At 41.2% G+C, this 24,671-nt stretch overlaps 1 protein-coding gene, 1 long non-coding RNA gene and 1 other non-coding gene across 7 annotated transcripts; all 3 read left to right on the top strand.

Moving 5' to 3' along the window:
- Positions 4,264-8,605, top strand: LOC109709657 (beta-glucosidase 26-like). The gene is made up of 11 exons (XM_020231974.1): positions 4,264-4,533; positions 4,640-4,698; positions 4,924-4,999; positions 5,259-5,330; positions 5,459-5,546; positions 6,243-6,486; positions 7,045-7,160; positions 7,253-7,470; positions 7,578-7,609; positions 7,915-8,017; positions 8,124-8,605. The coding sequence occupies exons 1-11, from the start codon at positions 4,299-4,301 to the stop codon at positions 8,399-8,401; spliced, it is 1,521 nt and encodes a 506-aa protein (XP_020087563.1). The 5' UTR covers positions 4,264-4,298; the 3' UTR covers positions 8,402-8,605.
- On the top strand, positions 16,931-21,178 carry LOC109709658. 5 transcript variants are annotated; one of them, XR_002216191.1, is made up of 8 exons: positions 16,931-17,376; positions 19,376-19,481; positions 19,557-19,653; positions 19,740-19,842; positions 19,913-20,024; positions 20,106-20,215; positions 20,299-20,365; positions 21,081-21,178. It is a non-coding gene; the product is annotated as an uncharacterized LOC109709658 (long non-coding RNA). The 5 variants fall into 5 exon arrangements; XR_002216190.1 differs by having other exon boundaries at positions 19,910-20,024; XR_002216189.1 differs by lacking the exon at positions 19,913-20,024 and having other exon boundaries at positions 20,072-20,215.
- TRNAI-AAU lies at positions 20,863-20,936 on the top strand. The gene has a single exon. It is a non-coding gene; the product is annotated as a tRNA-Ile (tRNA).

The raw sequence follows: 24,671 nt of genomic DNA, 5'->3' as shown, positions 1-24,671 counted from the left end.
TTGTGCGGGCTTGGTTCTCCCCTCCGCCGCCGCCGCCGCCGCTTCCAGCCGCCACTTGAGGTGAGCATCGTATTCCTCACCTCCCCCGCACCCATCCCTGGCCCCCGTGCGCGCCCCCATGCCGCCGGAAGCCGGCCGGAGCAAGCTTGCTCCGGCCAAGCCCGAAATAGGGCTTAGTTGAGTAGGTTACTGTTCCGTGCAACCCGAGCTTCCCCGATCTCTACGGAAGGGAGCACGATGATCCTGGAAAGTTGCTGATCATCGTGCTCACCTTATTTTCTGTCGGGGAGACTCCGTTCTGTTGTTTTGGCAGCGTCGACCCCGTCGAGCCTGTTTGGCTGCTGTTTCGTGATTGCACACGCTTACCCGGCGATCCGAGGCTATTCCGATGCCTCCGGAGGTGAGCACGGTGACCGCTGGTCAGTGCTGATCACAATGCTCACCTTCCCTTGGATCATAAGTGTCCGGTTAGTTCTGTTCGGCGCGATCTTCCCTGACTGCGCGCTATTCGCTGAACCTTCGGGTTGCTCCCGCGCTTCCCACAGTGACCTGTTGCGCTCCAGACCATGAGCACGGCCTCCGGCACGTCGAGACCTGTTAGTACGTGTCTCGGCGGAACTTCGAAGTTATCAGTTTGTGAGAACGAGTCATTGGAGCCGCCCGATTTACATAAAATGATGGATTTTATGTAAACTTAGGGGCTTTTGTGCAATTGTACTCCTTGTGGCTACTGTGGGCAGCGTGTAAGAGTGTGTTTGACCTCTGGACTGATTGTCCATGATCCTGTAGCTTTCGTGGAAATCGAAAGGTTGATTTCGGTGCGTTTTTCGGCGAAATTCGCCGAAAAAACGCGATTTCGGTTCGGATTCTTTCCGACGGTGTTTGGTTGCTCCGTGTTTTGTCGCTGAGCCTTGTTGGCTGGTCACTCGCATCATCTTGAGGGTTCGAAAATGGCGGGTGAGCGACGGTAGGTTCCGGTGTCGAATTAGACACTTCCGGGAACCCGAATCGAAACGATTATCCGACGATAATTGTTTCGACACGAGGAGTTGTGTTTGCTGTCATGATGCACGATTATCTATGTTTAGTGGCAGCAGGCGACTCGTAGCTCGAGTCGGTATGTTTCGGGACAGTTCGTGGGTCCCGGCGGAGTCCCCGTGCAATTACGGGAATTCCGGCGTATTACGGCGATCGGTTTGGGAAACCGGTCCCCAAGGGTTTGCTTATAGGTTGTGGATTTATTGGTTATTAGTTGTGGGTTAGACACTAACCCGGTGGACTTTCCTTAGGTCCAGTTGACGTTCTTTTGCGGTCAGGAGACAGACGCGACAGTTGTACAGGTGGGTACTTCGATCCGAAGTCGGTACAGTGGTGCACGCTCGGTGATACTCTTCTATCCCTGTTCTTCTGTTGCTATTTTCGTATTATATATTGAGCTTGCATCCCCGTTGTTTCTATTACGCTACTCATATGTTCTATGCTTAGTATCATGTGTAGTAGTAGAGTAGTTTATCCATATGTGATATCGGTGACCTGATTGGTCGGTTCTCGTACTTTGTTCCGGTGACCTGATTGGTCGGTTCTCGTACTTCGTTTCGGTGACCTAGTTGATCGGTGCTTTTATCTTATATCTGTTGACCTGGATGGTCGGTTGTTGCATTATGTATTGGGTTGGTCTGTTTCTTGACTTCTGTTGTTCGATGACCTTTGAGGTCGGTGTACCCTGAGGGGCAGGATTGTCGGCTGGTGCTGACGGTAGTTCTGGACTATATCTAATACACTCCTGTGACCTATCGGTCGGTTCTTGCGTTCGTACTTTTAGTTGACATCGAGCAGTATCTACATATTATCTTTATTTACTCTGCCTGGTTGTTCTATGTGTAGTATCCTGTATAGGGGTAGAGTAGATGGCATTCGTATATACTATACTTGTGACCTGGTTGGTCGGTTCTCCTGTTTGCATCGGTGACCTGTTTGGTCGTTCGTTACTTTCCGTATATTGACCTCTCTTGGTCGGTTCACGTTGTTACTTGATGACCTACACGGTCGGTTAGCCCCGAGGGGCGGTGATTGTCGGCTGATTGCCGACGGTTGGCTATTGATCATATCCGCATTGATCGCCACAGCTCGAGTGCATTTCACGTACACCAGCGGGTTGATCCCCCGCAGGAGGGTGTTCTTTTCCGGAAAAGTGGTCGTACATCCGACCCGTGAGCCCAGCGGTGTTCTCTTTGTGCTAGGGTTACATGCCAGGTGTGAGCAGATAGTGGCTTTTGCCTGAGGTCCTTAGACCGACACGGCGGTTTAGATTGGGTACTTTTGGACTTCTCGTCCGGTTGACGCATATAGCTATAGTAGCGGTTGTTGCATATATACTTCTAGTTCTTTCCTTACAGTTGTCTTGCTACTATAGTTTCGATATCCTTGTATGCTTGCAGTTGTACATTACAGTAGCGGTAGTTGTGCTTTTATATATATATATCTCATTCGTTCATTATCGTTGCTACTGTATTTTACTTACCCATACTGTTGTTTATCTCTTCCTGATCCGGTGAGTACTCCTCGCCTTCTTCGGCTTGCGGTACCCACTGGGAGGGGAGACATGTTTACATGTTCTCACCTCCCCCACTATTTTTTCAGGTATTACAGGTGTTGAGTTTTGGGACGAGACGTGAGGTACGTTCGTAGCGGTCGATAGAGCTTCCGACCCAGGTTATCGGTTTAGTTTTACCCCTACTATTCTGTTGTTATAGCTTAGTCAGTTCATATGGTTCAGTATTTTTATTACATTGGAAAATGTGGATTTCTGGATTTTGTAAAATAAAAGGTTTTCTACCCCTCGTGGTAGCGTTTTTAACGAATAAGGGTTTCCGTGTAGGGAACAGTTTTCAAAAGAATTTTCGTGAATTTATATTTAAACACTGAACATAAAACTGTGATGTGAATGGTGAATGTATGAATGTATGGTTATCTTTATATTCATTTGGTTGTGGTTGTTTCCTGGCTATACTCTTGTACTTGTGTGACGCCGTGCAAGTACAGGGGAGACTCTGTCCGTGTGAATAGTAGATTCCCTGTATTTGTGGCGGATCTGCCATACTCTGGGGTCAGGCTTTCAAAAAAAAAAAAAATTTCAAACGCATTTCCGCTGTATTTCAAACAAAAAGGGGACCCCGGGGCGTGACAAAAATAAAAAGACTAAACATAAAAAAAATTAACGTTGCAAAAAATTAATTTCAACCCATAAAAGAATAAATAAAAAAAAGATCATTATACATAATAAAAAATCATACAAGAACAAAAGATGATAGGTGTTCGTGCGCGAGAGAGAGAGAAAGAGATAGAGAGAGAGAGAGTGGCATGCGAGAGAGAGAGAGAACGAGAGACAGCAGCGTGAGAGGGCAAGGGCGTGAGAGAGCGATGAAAACAATGCTGTTAATTGGGTTTGAGGGTGTTGGAAGATAAAATTGTCATTTTATATAATATGTAGTATTACCGATTTTTAGTAATGCAAGATACACGACTCCCCTCTCGTTAATAATTTCAGCATAATTCTGTTCGGTTTTTAATGCTACATTAACGACTAGATTATATAACGGATAAACCAAACACAATAATCCTGACAGGATTGCCTGTAATCCTTTCAGGATAATTCGAATCAAACGTACCCTAAACTTAATCCTATTTTTGGAATAATTAGTTTTTATTTAATCCCGACCGAAACAAAGCTTAGTGTAAATACATACTTAAATTTTGAATTCATCAAATTCAAAAAAAAAATAAATATTTGATGTATATAAAAAATAAAAGGATAATATAGAATATTACAGATTATTTTTTAGTAAAATATAATTTATAGATTTATAAAATATAATTTTTATTGTAATTTTTATATAAATATAATGTACAAATTTATATAAATTTAAAATAGATTAAAATAATTATGCCGTGAATTTTGTATGTATAGACATTTTTTATTAGTGTACGAATAATATTACTTATATCGAAATTTACGGGAGGAAGAGACACGAGAATGGGCGGCGTTATTATTCTATCCCTATTTTCCATCCCGACTAATTTGAAAACGGTAACAAACATGATTTTACGGATAAGATCATATATTGTTAGTTTGTTACACGAAAATTACTCGATATCTGTTTTTATCTCGCTTTCTATGTTCTACTATAAATTTTTAAAAAAAAGGGCGTTACCAGTACGTACTCTACTCTTCAATTATTATTATCTGTACTGCTACTCAACTGGGCAAGATTAGTAAGCTGCTAAGTAGACGACACACCATGAAGATGAAGAAGAACTTGGATGCGGTCTTCTTGTTCTACTTCCTCTTCGCGGTGCTGGCGGGGGCGATCCGCTTCTCTGCGGCGGAATGCAACGGGACGGGCGGGCTGAGTCGCGCGAGCTTCCCGGAAGGGTTCGTCTTTGGCACAGCGTCGTCGGCGTACCAGGTCGAAGGGATGGCCCTCAAGGCTGGGAGGGGACCTAGCATTTGGGACGCATTTGTTAGGATCCCAGGTCATATTCTTCACATATTAATTAAATAATAGTTCATATATATTAATATGTATGATGGTTATGCTGTGTTTTATTTATTTAGTATATTTTGTTTGTTTATGCGCAGGTAAAATTCCGAATAATGCTACTGCAGATGTCACAACCGACGAGTATCACCGCTATAAGGTATTTATGAAAAAGAATTGTTTCTTTCTCTGTTGTGCCTTTTGCAAGATGGGATCGAACTGGGATAAAATTAAAATCCCCAAACCCAATTTAAATTTCAGGTCCCAAATTGGTTCATAACTAACTAAGCATGAAGAATCTGCTTCTTCTTTAATGTTCTTTCCTCGAGGATCATAATTTTTCTCTTATTTATTGTATCGATTAATATGCTTTCTTGTGGCACAGGAAGATATAGACATAATGAAGGAGATGGGCTTTGATGCATACCGCTTCTCAATCTCCTGGTCCCGCATTTTCCCAGGTACCAACTAATCATCTTTTAAACTTGTATTTCGGCACCATTTGGAGGTGCATGTAGTTTGAAATGCAACAGTTGGGCCTCCAACTGCAGCACGCAGATGCACCAGCAGCAAACCGAGCAAAATATCTAGGTTTCTAAGTAGTTGCATCTGTAATGCAACTTGAAATGCAAGCAACCAAACAGCCCCTCATGTTCGTAACAGAAATAACATTGTGTTCTTGCAAATATCTTTATTGAAACTTGTTCTCCATCAATTCAGAGGGGGTTGGGAAGGTCAATTGGGAGGGTGTAGCATACTACAATAGGCTTATCGACTACATGATCAAGCAAGGTACATTCTCTCTGAAGCATTTTTCTTTTTCTTTTTTAAGTAAAGTTCTCAAGTAGATGATTTTAAGTCAATAAATTCTTAAATGATATACTAAACTGAGAAACTGAGAAATATTCATTATTTTGTAGGCATCACTCCGTATGCGAATCTCTATCACTATGATCTCCCATTGGCGCTTCATGAGGAGTATCTTGGCTGGTTAAACCAAAAGATAGTGTAATAGTCCATTTGCGCATCCTATTACTGTATTGTTCTATTCTGCTAATTGTTTCTCTTTCCCTATTCTATTACTTATTCTTGACTCGTTCTAGCATTGTAGTCCATTTAGTTGCACATTGTATTTACAGACGGGAATTGATATTAATAGAGCTAGTTTTGCTACCGACACAACAATATTTCACAAATCTTAGCAAGACACATTTTATCCATTCACAGTAAAAAATAACTCTTATTCATAATAGTATGACCAAGGTGTTTGCTTAATGCTCTGTTTGGATGTCGGAATAAGTTATCCAAAGACTAACTTATTCTGTTTAAGAATTTTGTAACATGATTGTAAGTAAGGAGTTTGATTTTTGCTCCTTCGAAGGTCTTGTTATCCATAATTTGGTAGGATAGAGTATTTTACCTATAAGGTGATTTATCTTATCCAAAAAAATCACTTAAAAGCCGAATACAGTATCGAATTCTAAACATTTGATCGCATTCCCTATAAATCAAATGTAGAAATTTCAAAGGAGAAATACTGAACAAGATATTCATGCATCCAAACAAGGCCTAAAAGTAATTTGTCTTGTAAGCAAAGATGGATTAGCTTTTTTATTCATTAATTTTTTTTTTCTTACTGTAATTATTGTTATTTGTTTTTGATATCTTTATTTTGATATTTGTGTTTGCGACATGTTGAATTAGGCCTGCATTCGCGGACTATGCCGACTTTTGCTTCAAGACATTTGGGGATAGAGTGAAAAACTGGTTCACAATGAATGAGCCGAGGTGCGTGGCGGCTCTTGGGTATGATAACGGTTTGCATGCCCCGGGAAGGTGTACTGGTTGTAAAGCAGGGGGAAACTCAAGTACAGAGCCCTACATTGTGGCCCACCATCTCATCTTATCTCACGCTGCTGCGGTGAAGCGTTACCGTGAGAAGTATCAGGTATATGTCTAAGCATGTAACTGTCCTTCGATTTCCATATCAGCTTTGTGTTCTTCATATTCTTACACCTCAGCAAATTTCTTTTACAACTTCTAAACTTTTATAGGGCCTACAAATCAAGAAAAGTATCAATCAAGATCTATTTACAAAATAATTTATATTTTGTACTTGCTTGCAAGTAGATTGGGAACTGATTTTTTTTCCTAATTTGGCCTGCAAGATTTCTCTTTTCTTGGAGAGTAAATCACACACGAAATCTACTTGTTTGGAGATTCCCTGTACAAATTTCTAGCCGAGAACAACATTATTTAGTCACATTGGAAAATTTTCTCGTGTTACATTGGAAAGCATAGAACAACTTGCAGTTAGTTACATTGGAAACCTTTCTTGTGTTACATTGGAAATCATAGAGTGACTTTAGTTAGTTACATTGGAAACGTTTCTTGTGTATTTCATGTGAAAGGCACGAGTAATTGCTCTGCTATCTCAGTTGTCATATTAGATGCTGTTAGTTAATCAAAAAGCGACAGAATATTTATGAAAATTAACTATTTTCAGGCTTCTCAAAAGGGAAAGATTGGAATACTCTTGGACTTTGTATGGTATGAGCCTCATACTTACTCTGCAGAGGACAAAGCAGCTGCTCAAAGAGCCAGAGACTTCCATCTTGGATGGTAAAATCACAAAAATATTCTAACTAATACCTAACTTGTCATCATCATTAAGAAAATTGAGTATTTACAAACACGGTTTCAATCTATTGCAGGTTCCTTCACCCGATTGTGTATGGTCACTATCCAAACACAATGCAAGAGATTGTCAAGGACAGGTTGCCCAAGTTCACTGCTAAGGAGGTTAAGATTGTTAAAGGTTCGTTCGATTACGTGGGCATCAATCAGTACACCGCTTACTATATGGGGGACCAAAAACCGACCAGTGGTATGGAAGTCAGCTACTCAAATGACTGGCATGTTAATTATATTTGTGAGTTCTCTCTGGCCTCTCAAGTGATTATATAGACTTAAGTACATGCTGATGGTGTTTTAACAATGCTATATTAATCCCTTCCATTTCTGAACTTTCCTTTGTAGATGATCGTAATGGTGTGGAAATCGGAAAACTGGTAATTTTATACTCATTACTAGCATTGATATTGACTTATGAACTATTTAACTTAGCCATAGATGTGAAGGACTATTTTTATTCACTCTCTTTCACAATCATAGTTTGGTATTATCTTCATTTTTTTTTCTCTCTCTTTTACATTCGTAGTTCTGTATTATCTTCATTTCTTCTCATTCATAGATTTCAATCATTCTTGTTTTTTAGCACAAGAAGTTGACACCTACACAACGTCGTGATCTTCTTTATTTAGCTATGCATGAAAGGAATTTTGAAAATCAATTAGTTTTGGATTTATTGATGCAGGCAAATTCATATTGGCTTTACATTGTTCCATGGGGAATATACAAAGCTGTGACTTACGTTAAGGAGGCATATAACAGCCCAACAATCATTCTTGCTGAAAATGGTATTAACAACTTAAAAGTCAATTCTAACCCTCTCTCTATGTTCACTTCTATCGGCAATTAATGATTAACTAAACTTTGCTTTGTTGTTTGTGACGATGAATGCAGGAATGGACCAAGCTGGTAACGTGACTCTTCCTCACGCATTGGAGGATACAACAAGGATCAACTACTACAGGAGCTACTTGACCGAACTACGGAGGGCGATGGAGCAGGGTGCCAATGTGATCGGCTACTTTGCGTGGTCCCTGCTCGACAATTTTGAGTGGCAGTTGGGGAACACATCGAGGTTCGGCCTAGTCTACGTTGATTTCAACACGCTCAAGCGATACCCTAAGAACTCGGCTTACTGGTTCAAGAGCATTATTCGAAAGGAGGAGCATTGAGTTTTATTGATTAGATTTTAGGTTTTCACGTGGTCTCTGTGTCTTTGTTATTATTTATCAGCAAGCTTTAGGTAGTTCAATTTCCTCCTAATTTGGCTCATGATCTAGAGTTCGGTAGCCATTTGAGACCTTTAGTTCAATTAGTTTCTCTCTTCCCTTTAAAAATACTGAATCAGTTATAGAAATCCCTTCTCTTTGTGCGCCCTTATTGCCACGCCCCAAACCCGAGGCATAACAGATGCCGCATATCTACTAAATTAGTAAATATACAAGGCTACAGAATCAGATAGATAACATGCAAAAGATAATCGTAAACATTAAGTCTCCGGCACTTAACTATATCATATGATCCGTTGGCGAGATCTAAAGACACCCGAAGGCGTAAACAAAACAGAGACACCCGAAGTTGCAACAAAACAAAGGCGCGGATAAGCGCAGGCACCCGAAGGCGCAAACAAAATAAAGGCGCGGATAGGCGCAGGCACCCGAAGGCGCAATACAAAGACGAAGCTTGCTTCTATAACAAAATACATGTCGACATGGCCAACATAGCATAGCAGAATACTATGAGACATTATAATTAAAAAAATTATCCAGTCACTAATTTACAAAACAGATTATCAAATTTCAAAAGTTCATTTTGCTAAAAGGACCTGTCAATTACAGTTGAAGCTCAATTTACAGAAATATTAAACAATATGCTTAACCCTTAATTTTAAAATCTACAAAATAAGATTTGGTACAATCGGAATATTTTCCTAATTTATCTTACGAAAAACTAACGGGTGTCCGGTCGCTTACCTTAACGCAGCTTTAAAGAGAGAAATTATCCAGTCGAAACTGCGCAGAAAATTAATCATCGAAACCTAAAATAGAAACATGCGATTCTCTATAAGCTAACTAAAATGAACATGCAAAGAGAATATAATGGTATGCAAATAGGTCGGGACGGAGCACAAAGGGATTTAGAATAATAAATTCGACGAACCTCAAATAGTGATCAAAGGGATGAAGGAGTTTTTGGAGAATTTAAATTATTCCAAGAAGATAACATGAACGGAAATTTAAATAATAAACGAAGATTTCAATGCTCAAACAGAGGGTTTTCAGATGTTGGAATATTAATAGGCAAATTACAATTAGATGAGATCGAAATTAGAAACAAAACGAAATTCGCCCTCTCAAAGGCGTTTCATCGAACATATAATGGGCATTCCAAAAATGTGTAGAATGTGCGAAGTTTTATGCAACAAGATCATACAGAGGATACAAGATATGAAACTAAACTGTTCAAACGATGAAGATTAGATATAACGAAATCGGATTTTAATGGTTTCAATTTTCAACCATTAAGAGACGAGTATTCAAAATAATAATAATATAACGATGAATAGAGAGGTTGGATGATCACAAGATTCGATATAGAGGTAAAATGAGGGAAAGAGAAAAACCTTCTCGAAATGGTGAAGACGACGGCAAGATTCCGTCGATAGCGAACCAAAAATAACGATCAAAGAGGATTGCGGCGGAAGCCGCTACGGATGACGGCGACGACGGTAGGGATCAGATGGCGTCGCGCGCGCACGAGCGGAGTGGCAGAAGTCGTACGGACGCGGTGAGGGGAGAGAGAAAGTGTCGTACGGGAAAGGCGAAAAAGGTTGATCGGGTTGGGGGAGGGGTTCATCCGGAATTAAAAGAAAAGGAAAAAAATCTAATTAAATTAGGGATTAAATAAACAAAATGCTGCCAAGCCCTAATACTCTTAATATTTACAAAAAAGTCCAAGTTTCAAAAGAAAAGGAGTCAAAATAAGAAGTTAAAAGTGTGGGGTGTTACAACCACCCCCCCCTAAAAGAAGTTTAGTCCTCTAAACTTAACACACCTTAGCTCTCGAAGAGTTGAGGGTGCTTCTTCCTCATCTGTTCTTTAAGTTCCCAAGTAGCCTCTCGTTCGGAATGGTTGCTCCACTGGACTTTAATATATGGAATGGCCCGTCTTCTCAAAACTTGCTCTTTTCGGTCCACAATACGTATCGGCCGTTCATCATAAGATAGATCTTCTCTAAGTTGCAAAGGTTTCGGCTCTACAACGTGGCTCGGATCGTGAACATATTTTCTCAACATAGATACATGAAAGGCGTTGTGCACTCCAGCTAAAGAAGGCGGTAAGGCTAGTCTGTACGCTACGTCACCAATTCTTTCAAGTATCTCAAAAGGGCCCACATAACGAGGGCTAAGCTTCCCACGGATTCCAAAGCGCATAATACTTCTTGAGGGTGACACGTTCAAGAAGACACGATCTCCGGCTTCAAACTCGAGCGGTCGTCTTCGATTATCAGCGTAGCTCTTCTGCCGACTCTGAGCTGCTCTGAGATGCTCCTTAATCAAATGAACCTTCTCAATAGTTTGTTGCACAATCTCCGGACCAAGTAGCTTTCTCTCACCAACATCATCCCAACATAGAGGGGATCTACATTTCTGTCCATACAAGGCTTCAAAGGGAGCCATTTGTATGCTGGCCTGGAAGCTATTATTGTAGGCAAATTCGACCAATGGTAGGTAATGATTCCAAGAGCCTCTCATATCGATTACATAAGCACGTAACATGTCTTCGAAAATTTGAATCGTTCTCTCGGACTGGCCATCTGTTTGCGGATGGAAGGCGGTACTGAAGTCCAGTGTGGTTCCCAAAGCTTTATGTAATCCTTTCCAGAAGTGAGCCACGAACCTTGAATCACGATCAGACACGATCGAAACTGGAACACCATGTAGACATACTATTTGTGCAATATAGAGCTCCGCTAGTTTCTCCAAAGTCATACCCGTCTTTACAGCCAGAAAGTGCGCTGACGTAGTCAATCTATCAACTATGACCCAAACTACGTCATTGCCCTTCTCACTTCTAGGTAGTCGAGTAACAAAATCCATAGTTTTTCTCTCCCATTTCCACTCAGGAGTAGGAAGGGGCTGAAGTAAGCCGGCTGATCTCTTCTTATCAACTTTCACACGCTGGCAAGTCAAACACTTAGCCACGAACTCTGCAACTCCCTTTTCATGTCACTCCACCAGAAGATGTTCTTCAAGTCTCTGTACATTTTTGTTCCTCCAGGGTGCACTAAATATCCCGAATAATGGGCCTCCTTCAAAATTTTATTTTTAAAATCTGGATTCTTAGGAACGCATAACCGGTTCCTAAATCTCAAAGAGCCATCTTCGTGAATTCTAAACTCCGATTGTGCTCCTGATTCCACTAAATGTCGAGTCTTCTGAAGATGTATATATTCGCTTGGGCTGACTTGATCCTATCAATCAGTGTAGGTTGAACCTGCAGGTTAGCCAGATGAGCTTCATACCCATGGATGCGAATTTCTATGTCGAGCCGTCTGAGATCTTCCAAAATATGCTGCTGAGAAGTAACCAATGTCGCTATATTCCCTATTGATTTTCTGCTGAGGACATCGGCTCGACGCTGGCTTTGCCCGGATGATACTTGATGGTCACATTGTAGTCTATCAACAATTCTAGCCACCTTCTTTGTCTCATGTTCAGTTCTTTCTATGTGAAGATGCACTTTAAACTTTTGTGGTCGGTAAAAATCTCACAAGGCTCGCCGTAGAGGTAATGTCTCCAAATTTTCAGTGCAAAGATTACCGTTGCCAATTCTAGGTCGTGGGTCGGGTAGTTCTCCTCGAATAGCCTCAGCTGTCAGGAAGCATAGGCAATCACTTTGTCATTCTGCATCAGGATGCATCCCAATCCTTTCTTCGAGGCATCACTGTAAATAGTGAATCCTTCACCACTAATAGATAAGGTAAGGATAGGTGTTGATATTAAGCGTTTCTTCATGTAAGGATTGAGATTTTTACAGTGCAACTAAACTCTCTGTTGATGATGTTTATGTGTGTAATTTAATTACATAAGTACTCGTCAAGTTTCAGGAGAAAATGAGCTAAAATGGAGAAGTTACGCGATTATTAGTTTTCACTTAAGTGAATAGTAACTCCGGTTTTTCGGTGAAGCCACGGAGTAGAGTTGGCTTTCTACGCGTATCGGACTCTGTTCATAGCGATCCAATAGCTCGTTTTGATCGGTTCAGCTATTCTGGAACCAATGGCACTGACGGATTTCAGATCTGATGCACGATTTTCGAGAAAAAGGAATTTTATCGAAAAGAGGATTTTCGCTCTTTGCTGTTCTTGCATAATGAGACTCCTCGTGCTCTACGTTTGTGACCTGGGGTTAGGTGAGAGTTGTTTCTGGTACCCACTGGTGGTAGGGAATTCAAATTTGAATTTGGATTAAAGGTTTTAGGGTTTATACATAGGTCTATGTGTAATTTGTGGATTAGTTGGAGAGCAGTTGGGTTTGGTCGCAAATCGGCAAGTAAATCGGATGAAACGAAATCGTAGTTTCATTGCCTTCGTCGTGCTGAACGCGATGGTGCAATCCGTTCGGAAATCCGATGAACGGATTGCCGGATATTGCATGAAGTTCGCTAAGGGGTCGAGAGTGGAAAATCGGGAAATTCGCAAAAGTCGTAATATTTTATGTGCCGAATTGCGTGAGATCGGACATGGAGGTGCGTATGTGTAAAATACGCATGCTGTGAGGGACTTGACTGAGAATATTATCCCTGGGAGGACTATCTTGCAAATGTGCATATGTAAATAGTAGTTGCACTAGGGTTTCGTGAGGAAACCCTAGCTTTTGGCCTTCTCCTCAGCCGAACCGAGCCCTAGCCGCCCCACCTTCTGCGCCTGCCACACGTCGCAACGCCGCGGCCGGCCGGCGAGCTCCCGGCCGCCGACAAGCCACCCCGATCTTCCTTGCCTCTCGGCCACCCTTCGCTCCGACTTCGCCGAAGATTGCGAAAGAAGCTTCGGGTTCACCGAGCTTACATCCCCGTGGCCGAGCACCGCATCTCCGAGCATCTTCCCCGCCGACTCCGGCCATTACCATACCTGCCGGAGCCCCGCGCGGAGTCCTGCGGGCCATACTGCGGTCAGCCCTAGGCCAGAGCTTGGGCGCTCGTCTAGGCGGGCGCCACGCCGCTGCGCTCGCCCTCATCGGCCGCGCTCGCCTTCCAGTGACCTCCCGAGCAACCTCCGCTTGCCGCCCGCCGCGTCCTGCACGCCTGGCCCGGGCGGGCACCGCTGGAACTCATCGGCCACCACATGACCCGTGCGAATTGCCGAGGTCGGACCCAGCTCGGCGCTCCACGCGCCACTGCCCACCGAGGGTGCACCACCTTCCCCCTCGGTCTCGCCATGCCGGATCTGCCGCCCGGACCTCACATCCGGATCGCCGCCACTGCGCCGCCAGGAGCTCGAACAGCGAGAGGAACTCGGCGGCTTTGTGCTGCGGGCCGCCGCCACACGGCCACCTCCCGCCCGCCAGCGCAGTGCCCGAACCCCACAACCACCGGCCACGAGCAGGCCCTCCCTGGCCGGCCGCTCCCCCTCCCGGATCGCCGCGACAACCCTAGCCCTCCTCCGATCCGGTAAGCGCCGTTGTTGGTGTTCGTGCACAGTAGTCATTAGGCTTTCGGGCCACCCTTGCTCGGTGACCAATGACTCCCCGACAGCCCGGACCCCTGGAAAGTGAGCACGATGATCTACGGGTTCGTGCTGAACATCGTGCTCATTGCTCCGACCGCGCTGATGCCAGCTCTGGTTAGGAGTTAATCGGCAATCTTTGAGCTGTGCGCGGCAGTCTCAGCAAGTTTCGCATTGCTCGTCGCTTCCCTCTGTGGCCCGGAATTGCTCCGAAAGGTTGTAGCATCGTTTCCGGCAGGCCGAGACCTGTGCAGCGGGTGTTTCGTGCTTCCGCTGTTTTCACTTCTGGTTTGTGGCAGAACGACTATAAAGCGGCCAAAATCGCATGAAATAATGCGATTTCGGGTATTCGGAAGCGGGCTTCTTATGCAACCTTGTTCGTTCGCGCTTGCTGTTGGCAGCATGGAGAGTTTGGGTGACGCTCTGGACTTGATTGTCCAAGGCCCGACCCTTTTTGAAGATGGAAGAAGGGGCATTCCGGTGGCGTTTGTCGGCAAAATCAGCGGCCGACGGAGCGGCGTTTCGGTTTCGGATTATTCCGACGGTGTCTCGGATGATTTATTGTGCGCGAGACCCTAGTATGGCTGTCCCGTGGTCATTGTCGAGGTTTGGAAATGAACGGGTGAGTGAGCGGTGGGTTTCCGGTGTGCGAAATAGACACTTCCGGGAACCCGGTCGGAACGAATTATCCGACGATAACATCGTCTTGGAGATGAGTTAAGGTCTTTGCTGCCAAAGTCACTATGTAATTGTATGTAGTGGCAACGGTCGTTGCTCGATCAGTGCGACGTCGGTTGAGTTTCGCGGACAAGTCCTGGCTCCGGAGAGTCCGGTGTGGTTTTCGGGACTTCGCGATTTGTTCGGTGAATTGGTTTCGCGGAAACCGCGATTCCCGAGGCGCTATGATTTTTGGAATTGTGAGTTTAACGATACGGTTTAGGTTGAGGTTTCGGATTTAGTGGTTGATGTTATGTGGGTTACATACTGAACCGGTGAGTGGACCCTCTGTAGTTCCGGTTGTCATTACTTTCGCACGTTGGGAAGACAGGCGGACATCCTTACAGGTGGTGCACTCTCGATCCGACGTTGGTACAGTGTGGTGCACGCCGGTGAATCGTTTCTTATCTGCCTCTTTTGTTATTGATCACGTGCATATTTATATGTTGAGCTTTGCCACTCTATCGTTACATTAACCCACGTTGTTTTTGATTATATCTCTACTCAGACGTTTCCATGCTTAGTATCATGTGTAGGAGTATAATCTATCTGTATGTGATACCATGTTTTCTTGTTGCTCTACTTAGCTATTCTGCATACCCTGTTTCATATTTATAGTAGAGCGATTCTGTGACTATCTGTGAGATTAGCGATCTAGTCGGTCGATTCTAGTATTCAGTATTTGTGACCTATTCGGTGAGTTCCTCGACCTTTGTTGTCTGATGACCGTTGAGGTCGGTATACCCTGAGGGGTGGGATTGTCGGTTAGTTGCCGACGGATGATTATACTTTACTCATATCCTATACTTGTGACGTGATTGGTCGAGTTTCATATCCTATACTTGTGACGTGATTGGTCGAGTTTCATATCCTAGTTGATCTGAGTGGTCAGTCCTTGTGGTTCATTGAGCAGTATTTGCATATGTTTGAGAGGATGTCGTTGTTGTCCCATCCTAGTTGACCTATGCGGTCGATGGGCCCTGTGGGGCAGGATTGTCGGCTGGTTGCTGACGTTTGATCATTGAGCATATTACATTGATCGCCCGATACTCGTCGCATTTCACGAACACTGGCGGTCTGATCCACCGCAAGGAGTGTTCTTTTCCGGAAAAGTGGTTGAATGGTGACAACCCGTGAGCCCTAGAGGGGTTATATGCACTGGAGAGTAGTAGTGGCACTGGCTTGAGGTCTGCGGTGCTGACCAAGAGAGCATTGGTTTCAGATTGAGTACTTTTGGACTTCTTGACCGGTTGACGCATATGTCTATAGTAGCAGTCGTTGCATGCATATTTACAGTTCTTACTTTATAGTTGTCTTGCTACTATAGTAGATATTCATATATGCTTTCGGTTCCAATTACAGTAGTGGTAGCCGTTATTCAGTCTAGTTCTTACTTTCTTTCAGTTTATTGCTACTGTATTCGGTATATCTGCTCTTTACCTTATTATTGTTGCTACTGTATTCGGTATACTTGCTCTTTACCTTATTATTGTTGCTACTATATTTCCACTGACCCTTGTTGTTATTTAGCTCTTCCTGATCCGGTGAGTACTCCTCGCCTTCATCGGCTTGCGGTACCTACTGGGAGGGGAGACATGTTTACATGTTCTCACCTCCCCCACCATTTTTCAGGTATCGCGGGCGATGAATAGTGGGACGAGATGTGAGGTACGTGTGTAGCGGTCGATAGAGCTTCCGACCCAGGTTATTTCGATTTAGTTATTACCCTTATTATTTCTGTTGATTTATAGTTTAGTCGGTTTACATGGTTCAGTTTTGTGTTATTATTTGAATATCTGAGTTTTCAGTTGATTTTGGAATGTAATAAAGGATTTGTGTTTTCTTGAAATAAAAGGTTTTCTACCCCTCGCGGTAGCGTTTTTAAAGAATAAAGGTTTCCGTGTAGGAAACAGTTTTCAAAAGGTTTCTGTGGATTTTGCATCTTAGTATTTCAAAACCCGTTTCTGTGGTTGGAAACATTTTAACTGATAGGTGTGGATTTATGCATAAATGTGAATCTGTAGTGAATGGTGTATGAATATATATAACGGTTGGTTATTTGTATGTTCGTTTATTGTGGTTGTGCCTAGATGACTTCTTGTACTTGTGCGACGCCGTGCAAATACAGAGGAGACTCTGTCCGTGTGAACAGTGGATTCCCTGTATTTGTGGCGGATCTGGCATACTCTGGGGTCAGGTTTTCCAAAAAAAAAAAAACTCAGACGCTTTTCCGCTTTGTTTTAAACTGAAAAGGGACCCCGGGGCGTGACACTTTAAAAATACTGAATCAGTTATAGAAGTCCCTTTTCTTTGTGTGCCTTTATATTTAGAGGGTCTCTGTTTACAGTCTCCCCTTTTTTTCAATAATGGATGATATTCAAATAAAGCATGATGAATTTCTCCTCCTGTGTGGATTGTATGTAGACAGCGAAAAAGCGTAGAAATTCAACAGTATGTCATGGAGGAGCTTTAAAGTAAAGCACATGACAGCCAAACAATCTATTCAAAATGCAGGAAGTATGGAAAGAAAGTTACTGTTTAAGTTTTTCGCAACGTGCGTGGTTTCACTTTGTCACCTGCAGTTTGAAGGGCATTTCGAGCTTTGACGAAGGCAAAAACATGAGGAGGAGCATGCCACGGGAGAGTAGAAACAATCTAAGTAATCTAGTGATGTGTGATCATGGTATACCACCACTCTTGTTAGGTTAGCAAATCTTTTCTTCTGTTCAAATGAATTTAAAGCCTACTGAACCAAAGTAAAAAATAGAGAGTTAATTGCAAAAATAGAAAGAAGTAAAATTCCATATATATTCCGATGAAGTTGTAGATGTCAAGCATACTCCTTCAAAGGTTAAAATTAACTCCCCCGCCCCCGGCCCCGCTACAAAGCGACTATTCTGCTTTTTTTAAAAAACTATCTTTAAATATTTTTATAATTATATTTAGCACCTATCCTCAAATCAAATATGTTTATTCTAAAATGTTCATATCATTCTACGTGAATCATTAGTAATAAATTCTAACAGTTTTAACAAAAACCCTTCTTTTGCACGGGCATGACGGCCTCAAAAAAAAAAAAAAAAATGTAGTGAACCTATAGGGATTAATTTGCATTTAGAGCTTTAGAAGAATAAATTTGCAGGGATAAACCCGCAATTTCAAAACTTAATAGAGTAGTGCTTCTATACTTTATTTTTCGATATCATTCATTCATTGCTACTCAACGGCTCATATTTAATTTTTTAAAAATTGTGACATGCAATAGCAAATCACTTTGAGAGAGATACCGGTTACCAAGTACCTCAAAAAAGAATATTTTGGTCTTTTAATATATGAATAGTTTAGTAATTCTATCTCTACTGTATTATCAAATTTATATTCTTTCTTTGTTTCTTTTTTCTCTCTCTATCTTTCCTCTTCACTACAGTAAAGATGTAAAATGGTAGGATGCAGGACGAATTTTAAAAATCCAAATCCGAATCCAACTATCAAAACCGAAACCTAAACCTGAACCCAAATCCAACGAATTTTAGAAAATCATATCCACACCCATACTTGACTAAAAATTCAAAACCTAAACCCTAGCCCAAACTCGAAAATCCGAACCCGAAACATTTATTTCTCGTTACAATATTTTAAAATATATTAAATTAATTCTAAATTTTTAAAATACATATTCAAATATACCATCAAACATTTATATATATTATATATAACGTAAATCCATTGCATTTGCTTTCGAATTTGAGTTCGGATTTAGGTAAAATTATGGGTATCCCCATTGACATCCATAATCCGCAGATTTTTTGTCATTTCATATCCGTAATGTACAGATATTTCATAAGAAACACATTACAACATATTAAATACGTTGAATTTAAAAAATTTTTACCTACATTCAATTTTTTTTTTTAAGTTTGTGGTAAAAATTAATATCTAAACTAAAGAAATTTAAAAATTTCTTAAACAAATTAAATATGTTGAATGCGTTATTATCAACATTAAATTTGTTAAAATAGTAACACAAAATTTCTCTCATTTAAATTTAAACTTTAAATATTTAAATTCAAAATATTTAGTAATATTACTATTTCTAAAATTCCTAAAATTTAAATCAATGCCTAATTGAGAGGAGTTCTAAAAATTCTTAAAATTAATGCTTAAAATTTGAGATCTCAATCAAATCTTAAATTAAAGCTTAAATTAGTACAAAATTAATGCTAAATTTGGGATATTAATCAAAACTTTTCTTAAAATTTTGTCTAGTTTAATGTAGTATACTGAGCTTGTGTAAATTACGAAGTTCGAGTAAGGGGAATGACATTCGGAACCTTCCTACATATTCTAAAAGGTTTAAAGATGTTTATGAATAAGTTTGAGAGTGATCGGGATGTGGGAAGCGAGAATGTGCATTGCTCCTGCGAAATTGGCCATTTTGTATTGGTGTACCGGTACATGCATGATGCTGTACCGGTACAGCAAGCAGCAGAGACAGTAGCTGCGTGGCAGCAAGGAGTTTTTGGTCTTTTTCCCTTTTATACTCATCCTTATCCTTCTCAGCTCGACCCAGATGATGGTTATCTCATGTTAGCTCAGGGGGAAACCAGGGTTTAGCCTTGCTTTTGTTCTCTCTCTAGGGTTGAGGCTTGAGGGAAGTGAAATTAGAGATCTAAGCCTTTTCCTTCCTTCTCTTTTGTGATTAGCTGTGTTAGAAGCTTGGAAGCTGCAGCAGGGAAGGGTTGGAGAGACCAATTTGAAGGTGTCCTTGCAGTCTCACTTCAGTAAATAACTGAGTGGTATTCTAGTAAAGTAAGTAAGACCTTTTCTCTTTTTAGTTGGTATTAGTATTGGAATTGAGTGTGGTTTTTGGCTTCTTTGCTCCAGCTGAAGTGAGAGAGGTATTGGCAGCTACTTAAACAAGTTTCAAGATGGTTGTGCAATCCGAACTCAAGGGGGGAAGTTAGAACTAAACCTGGAAAAGGTGATTGACTGAATATTGACCACATAATGATGCTTTAATAGGCTTATAGATGGAAGTGTAATCCTGATTTTACTTTATATTCTCAGCAGCTGGGATAACTACATTGAGCTGCGGATAGGAGCAGTTATAGGCTGTTTTGGGGTGCTTACATCCAAGGGAAGGAGAGGTTCAGCTCTGATCTGAACCCAGGTGAGATCCTCGCTGAATTGGAGTGTCTTAGTGATGATATTAACGCTGTTTTTGGTAATGTTCGCAGCAGATTTGCAAAGGATTATTAGATTGTCCTCGGCTAATATTTTGAAGCTTTCGGAAGTTAAATTGAGTACACTAACCTGGACCAAAACAGGGATTCAACTATAGCATAATACTAGGTGAGAATTCCGCCGAAATTGGAGATTTGATAGTAGTTTTAATGCAGGTTGGTAGAGTTACTCTCAGCTGAATTGCAGCAGGTTTGGTAATCACTTGGAGTTGATTATTGAGACCCAGTGGAGCTGAATTGGGTGATCTTAAGCAGCCCCATCTTGAAGTGGAGCAGAGGTTTAGTTTAAACTAAACCTAGGTGAGAATTTAGCTCCTATCATGTGATTATGTAAAGTTTTGCAATGGATATAAATTCAGCTTCTGGCTGACTTTGATTCGCAGCTAGGGGAGTTGGAGGCCTCAGATTTCCTGCAAGAGAGTGTGTTTGTCAGGGACCATCGATTAGTAGGTGGGTTGGACCTTCCCGAAATGGGTGAATTCCCTTTATATCTCCTTTAACATTATAAGTGAATGTATTGCATGCTTATGAGAATAGGAGTGTAATTGAGGAAATTGAGACATGCATCCATGTGCATACCGTAATGGTTAGTTTTGGTTTAGATGAAATAAGGAATCCTGTAACTCTAAAAAATTCTGCGGATTCAATTTTTACACGATTTTTTGATATGCATTGTGCAATTCTATGGAATTCCTCTAAAATTCAAAATAAAAATTTAAATTTAAGTAATTTAATTAAAATATAAAATATAAAAGTTAAATATAAAATTTGAAATATGAAATGTAAATTTTAAATTTTTAATTTTGAAAATTAAAAAAAATTAACTGTAGACTATATAATTTTATTATATAAAAACTATGAAAGTCGATACACCAACTTTACAAATAATAATTTTATTCAAAAATATTTAATCTATATTTAATGATACGTTTTAAAATTAATAAAATGACCTATTAGTTCAGTTTGTTAGAGCGTCGTGCTAATAACACGAAGGTCGCAGGTTCTAGACCTGCATGGGCCAATTAATTTTTTATATTAGTTTTAAAAAATTAATTCTATCATATTTTTTGGACAGCAGGTTAGTAATATTTTTTATCCAACTTTTTCTATTAATCCTATTTTATTCTTTCTTTTATTTTTTACTGACTATTGTTTTTTCTTTCAGCTAACTCCTGCACTTTTTCTTGGGCTTCTACAACTCTCAATTTTATTATATCTATGGTCACTCCTGCTGTATTTTTATTTGTTTGTTACTTAAAATTTTTTAGTTCTTTTATGTTTTTACTATTTCGTTTTTAACTGTATATAATATTTTATACTTAAAATAGTTGCTATTTTTATTATTGTGGTGATAGCTTCTATGATGCGAGGAATGAGAAAAAAATGTTAATCTACTATTTCTACTACTTTTTTATTCTAAATCTTATGTTTGTTCATTATATTTTATATTTTAAAGTTTTTAAAGTATGAAAGACTTTTTGTTGTTTAAAGTCGCTAAATCACGACTTCTTTTTGTTTAATTTTAGCTTCAGATGTTCTTCCTTCTTTTGCCTATTGTATGTAAGTTGAATAAATTGTTTTAAAGCCCTCTCAATTTAGGAATTTGTGCACTGTTAGGATGTGTCGGCTTCTTTTTTTCAAACTTATGAGGCATTCTTTATATTTTTTTAAAAAATTCATTATATGTCTTCGAGTCTTGACAAAGAACAATATTTGCCCGCCGCATCGCGCGGGGTCACTACACTAGTATATTGTATGACTTCAATATCATTAGTCTAATTAGAACTTTAATTTAATTGGACTTCTAAACATAATCTAATTCTACTTCAACTAGAATTAGACTCCTACTCATAATCCATTTAGGCCAAATTAAATCTAAATTATATCTTATTCCAATTAGATTAGAATTTATCTCCAATTTAGATAACTACATATTTAAACCAAATTTAATAAAAACCCCTATAGTGAGTCACCTACTCACTGCTTTGCACACTCGATTTCATTTATCCATAAACATTCATGCGTCCATAGTAACTTCGAGGCATACGCTACTTTGCGTGCGCAGTGATTAGGGGTGTAAACGAGCCGAACACGAGCTAGCTCGCTAAAGTATCGAGCCGAAAAATTCAGCTCGTGTTCGGCTCGTTAATAAACGAGCGGATTTTTTTTGCATTTAGCCCCCTAGCAAATTTTTATTTTAAAACTAGCCCTATCAAAATTGAAATTGCAAAAATGGCCCTGCCCCTGCCACGTAGGCGCCACGTCAGCGCCACGCGAGCAGGGCTGGGGCCAGGTAATTAAGTTGAACATGGTGAACCATTCACCGTGTTCAAACACGGTGAATAGTTAATTCACCGTGTCCAATGTATTATACGCGCCCAAGCAGAGTGGCCATAATACATTGGACATGGTGAATGGTTCACCGTGTCCAATGTATTATACACCAGGTCCAGCCCGTGACCATAATACATGAAAGACGGTGAACCATTTACCGTATCTTAAACAAGATGAATAACCATTCACCGTGTCTAGACACGGTGAACCATTCACCGTGTTAAGTCGCGGTGATTGATTCACCGTGTTTGGACACGGCGAATCAATCACCGTGTCCTCTTAGTTTAACCCCCGAGCTGTCTTCCTCTTCCCCCAACTCTCTCGCCCGATCTCTCTCTCTCTTTCTCTCTCTCTCTGTCGCTCTCTTTCTCTCGCTCTCTCTCTCTGGCTGACGTCGCCGCCGCCGCCGACGCCGTCCTCTCTTGCCCGAGGTGTTTCCCTACCCTCATTCTCTCTCTAGCCCTATGAAGCCCCCACCTCTCTCTCTCTCTCTCTCTGTGGCCCACCCCGCCGCCGCTGCCGCCAGCGCCGCCCTCTCCAGTCCGAGAACCCCCTCACCCGTCTTTCTCTCTCTAAACCACAACCTCTCTCTCTTCATTCTCACTCTCACTGTCCCCCCCCCCCCCCCCCACCATTCACAGAGGCAGTCCCACAACCTCTCTCTCTTCCTCTCACTTCTACTTTCACTGTGCAAACCCCCCTCCCCTCTCACAGAGGCAGTTCCCCCCCCCCTCCTTCCCCCCCCCCCTGTTCCCCCTCACAGACCCCCCCCCCACACACACATAGAAGCCTCTCACTGACACCCCCCACATGTCACTCTCCGAAGATACACACACACCCCCCCATTGTTCTCTCTGTCTTTCCCACAGGGCACGCTTGGTAAACGCTTTGGCATAGTAGTCGCGCCGACCGTGTTAGCAAAATGGTAATTTCATCTCTTACCCTCTCCGTTGTTGTATGTTAGAAATGTGCTATGTCATGAGTTTAATATTTTTGTACATTTTATTATATTACTTTAGAACTCTATATCTGGCGACTATGTTCCTTTCTATATCCATTGGGACGAAAATTTTGTCGAGAATAATAATGTACCACAATATATTGGTGGCCGTAAAGAATTGGTTGCGGTCCGACGCAATATCACATTTCGGGAATTTCAGATGGAAATATACAATGTTACTAATTATGATCGAGTGGAAGACCGCCTACGCATCACGGTGAAATGTCCAATGGGAGGCGAATGGGAATTAGTTAACGTATCAAATCACAATACACTATCTGGCGTGATGAGTATTTTTTCGTTCCATGGATGTATAAAATTATTCGTGGAGAAATATGTGTCGACGACACACGACCGTCCAAATACCGTTAATTATACGGAAATGCGTCGTAGTAGCAATTATCAAAGGAATTACGTCAATCGCGAACGAGTTCGTACATCAAGGTATAAAGTAATGATCTTTATAAATGTTTTTCGTGATTCCTCAATTAGTTTAGGTGCGCGAAATTAATAACTTTGTCTTGTAAGTATTACAGAGAGTTTGGAGTCCCATGTCTGCCAGTTAGTGCATCATTGCCATCTACTATGATGGATCCATCTCCGTTGGTTGCTCAAAATGAGTGGAAGCATACCCGATACATGCACAGCTCAAAGTGATCACTAAACCTACTGTGAATTTAGTCCAAACTGCATCACTACTTTGACTTATACACCTAGTATAGCATCAAGATAAGGCAAGTAGTGAGTTAATCACCTTTTCCAACTTCAATCCGGCGTTCCCTTAGCTTTGGGTCGAAGAATCATCTCCAAACTCTGCTCCAAAAGTCATCGAAACCAAGCCGCAGGGTTCACATCTCCTGCTGCGACTCTGCTGCAAACCAGCATCAAAAACTGCATCAATATCCTTACAAAACCATATAGTATAGGCTAGAATCTTACTCGTTTTGATTCCCAACTTGGAATTCCACTTCCTGCTGGTTGTAGTACTCTCAAAACCAGCTCACAAGATCATCATAATCAGCTCAAAGTGGATATCCAAGTTGCTAAGAACATCAACTCGAAATCAGCATCACTACTTGCTTATTACACCTAATATAGCATCAACTTAAAGCAAATAGTTAGCTAATCACCTTCTCAAAGCTTCACTCTAGCTTTCCCCTGGATTTAAGTAGAAGAATCACAGCAAAATAACTCCTCTCTAGCTGCTGAACCCTTTCCCCAAACCTGCTGGTAGCAGAGGGACCAAAACCAACTCAATCTACTACTAGTATCAAACTATAGAGAGAAATGATATCAATCACCTTACCAAGATGTAATTCAGTTGTTTACTAAGTTTAGGCTGCCAGAACCCTTCCAAATCTGTCTCTCCAACAGCATATAACAGCCCCTAAGCCCTCCAAAACCACTAGCTACAAAAGAGAG

Source organism: Ananas comosus, linkage group 4 (genome assembly GCF_001540865.1).
Source record: "Ananas comosus cultivar F153 linkage group 4, ASM154086v1, whole genome shotgun sequence".
NCBI classification, from domain to species: domain Eukaryota; kingdom Viridiplantae; phylum Streptophyta; class Magnoliopsida; order Poales; family Bromeliaceae; genus Ananas; species Ananas comosus.
Note: the sequence above shows the minus strand (reverse complement) of the source record. Positions and strands in the feature narration are given on the sequence as shown.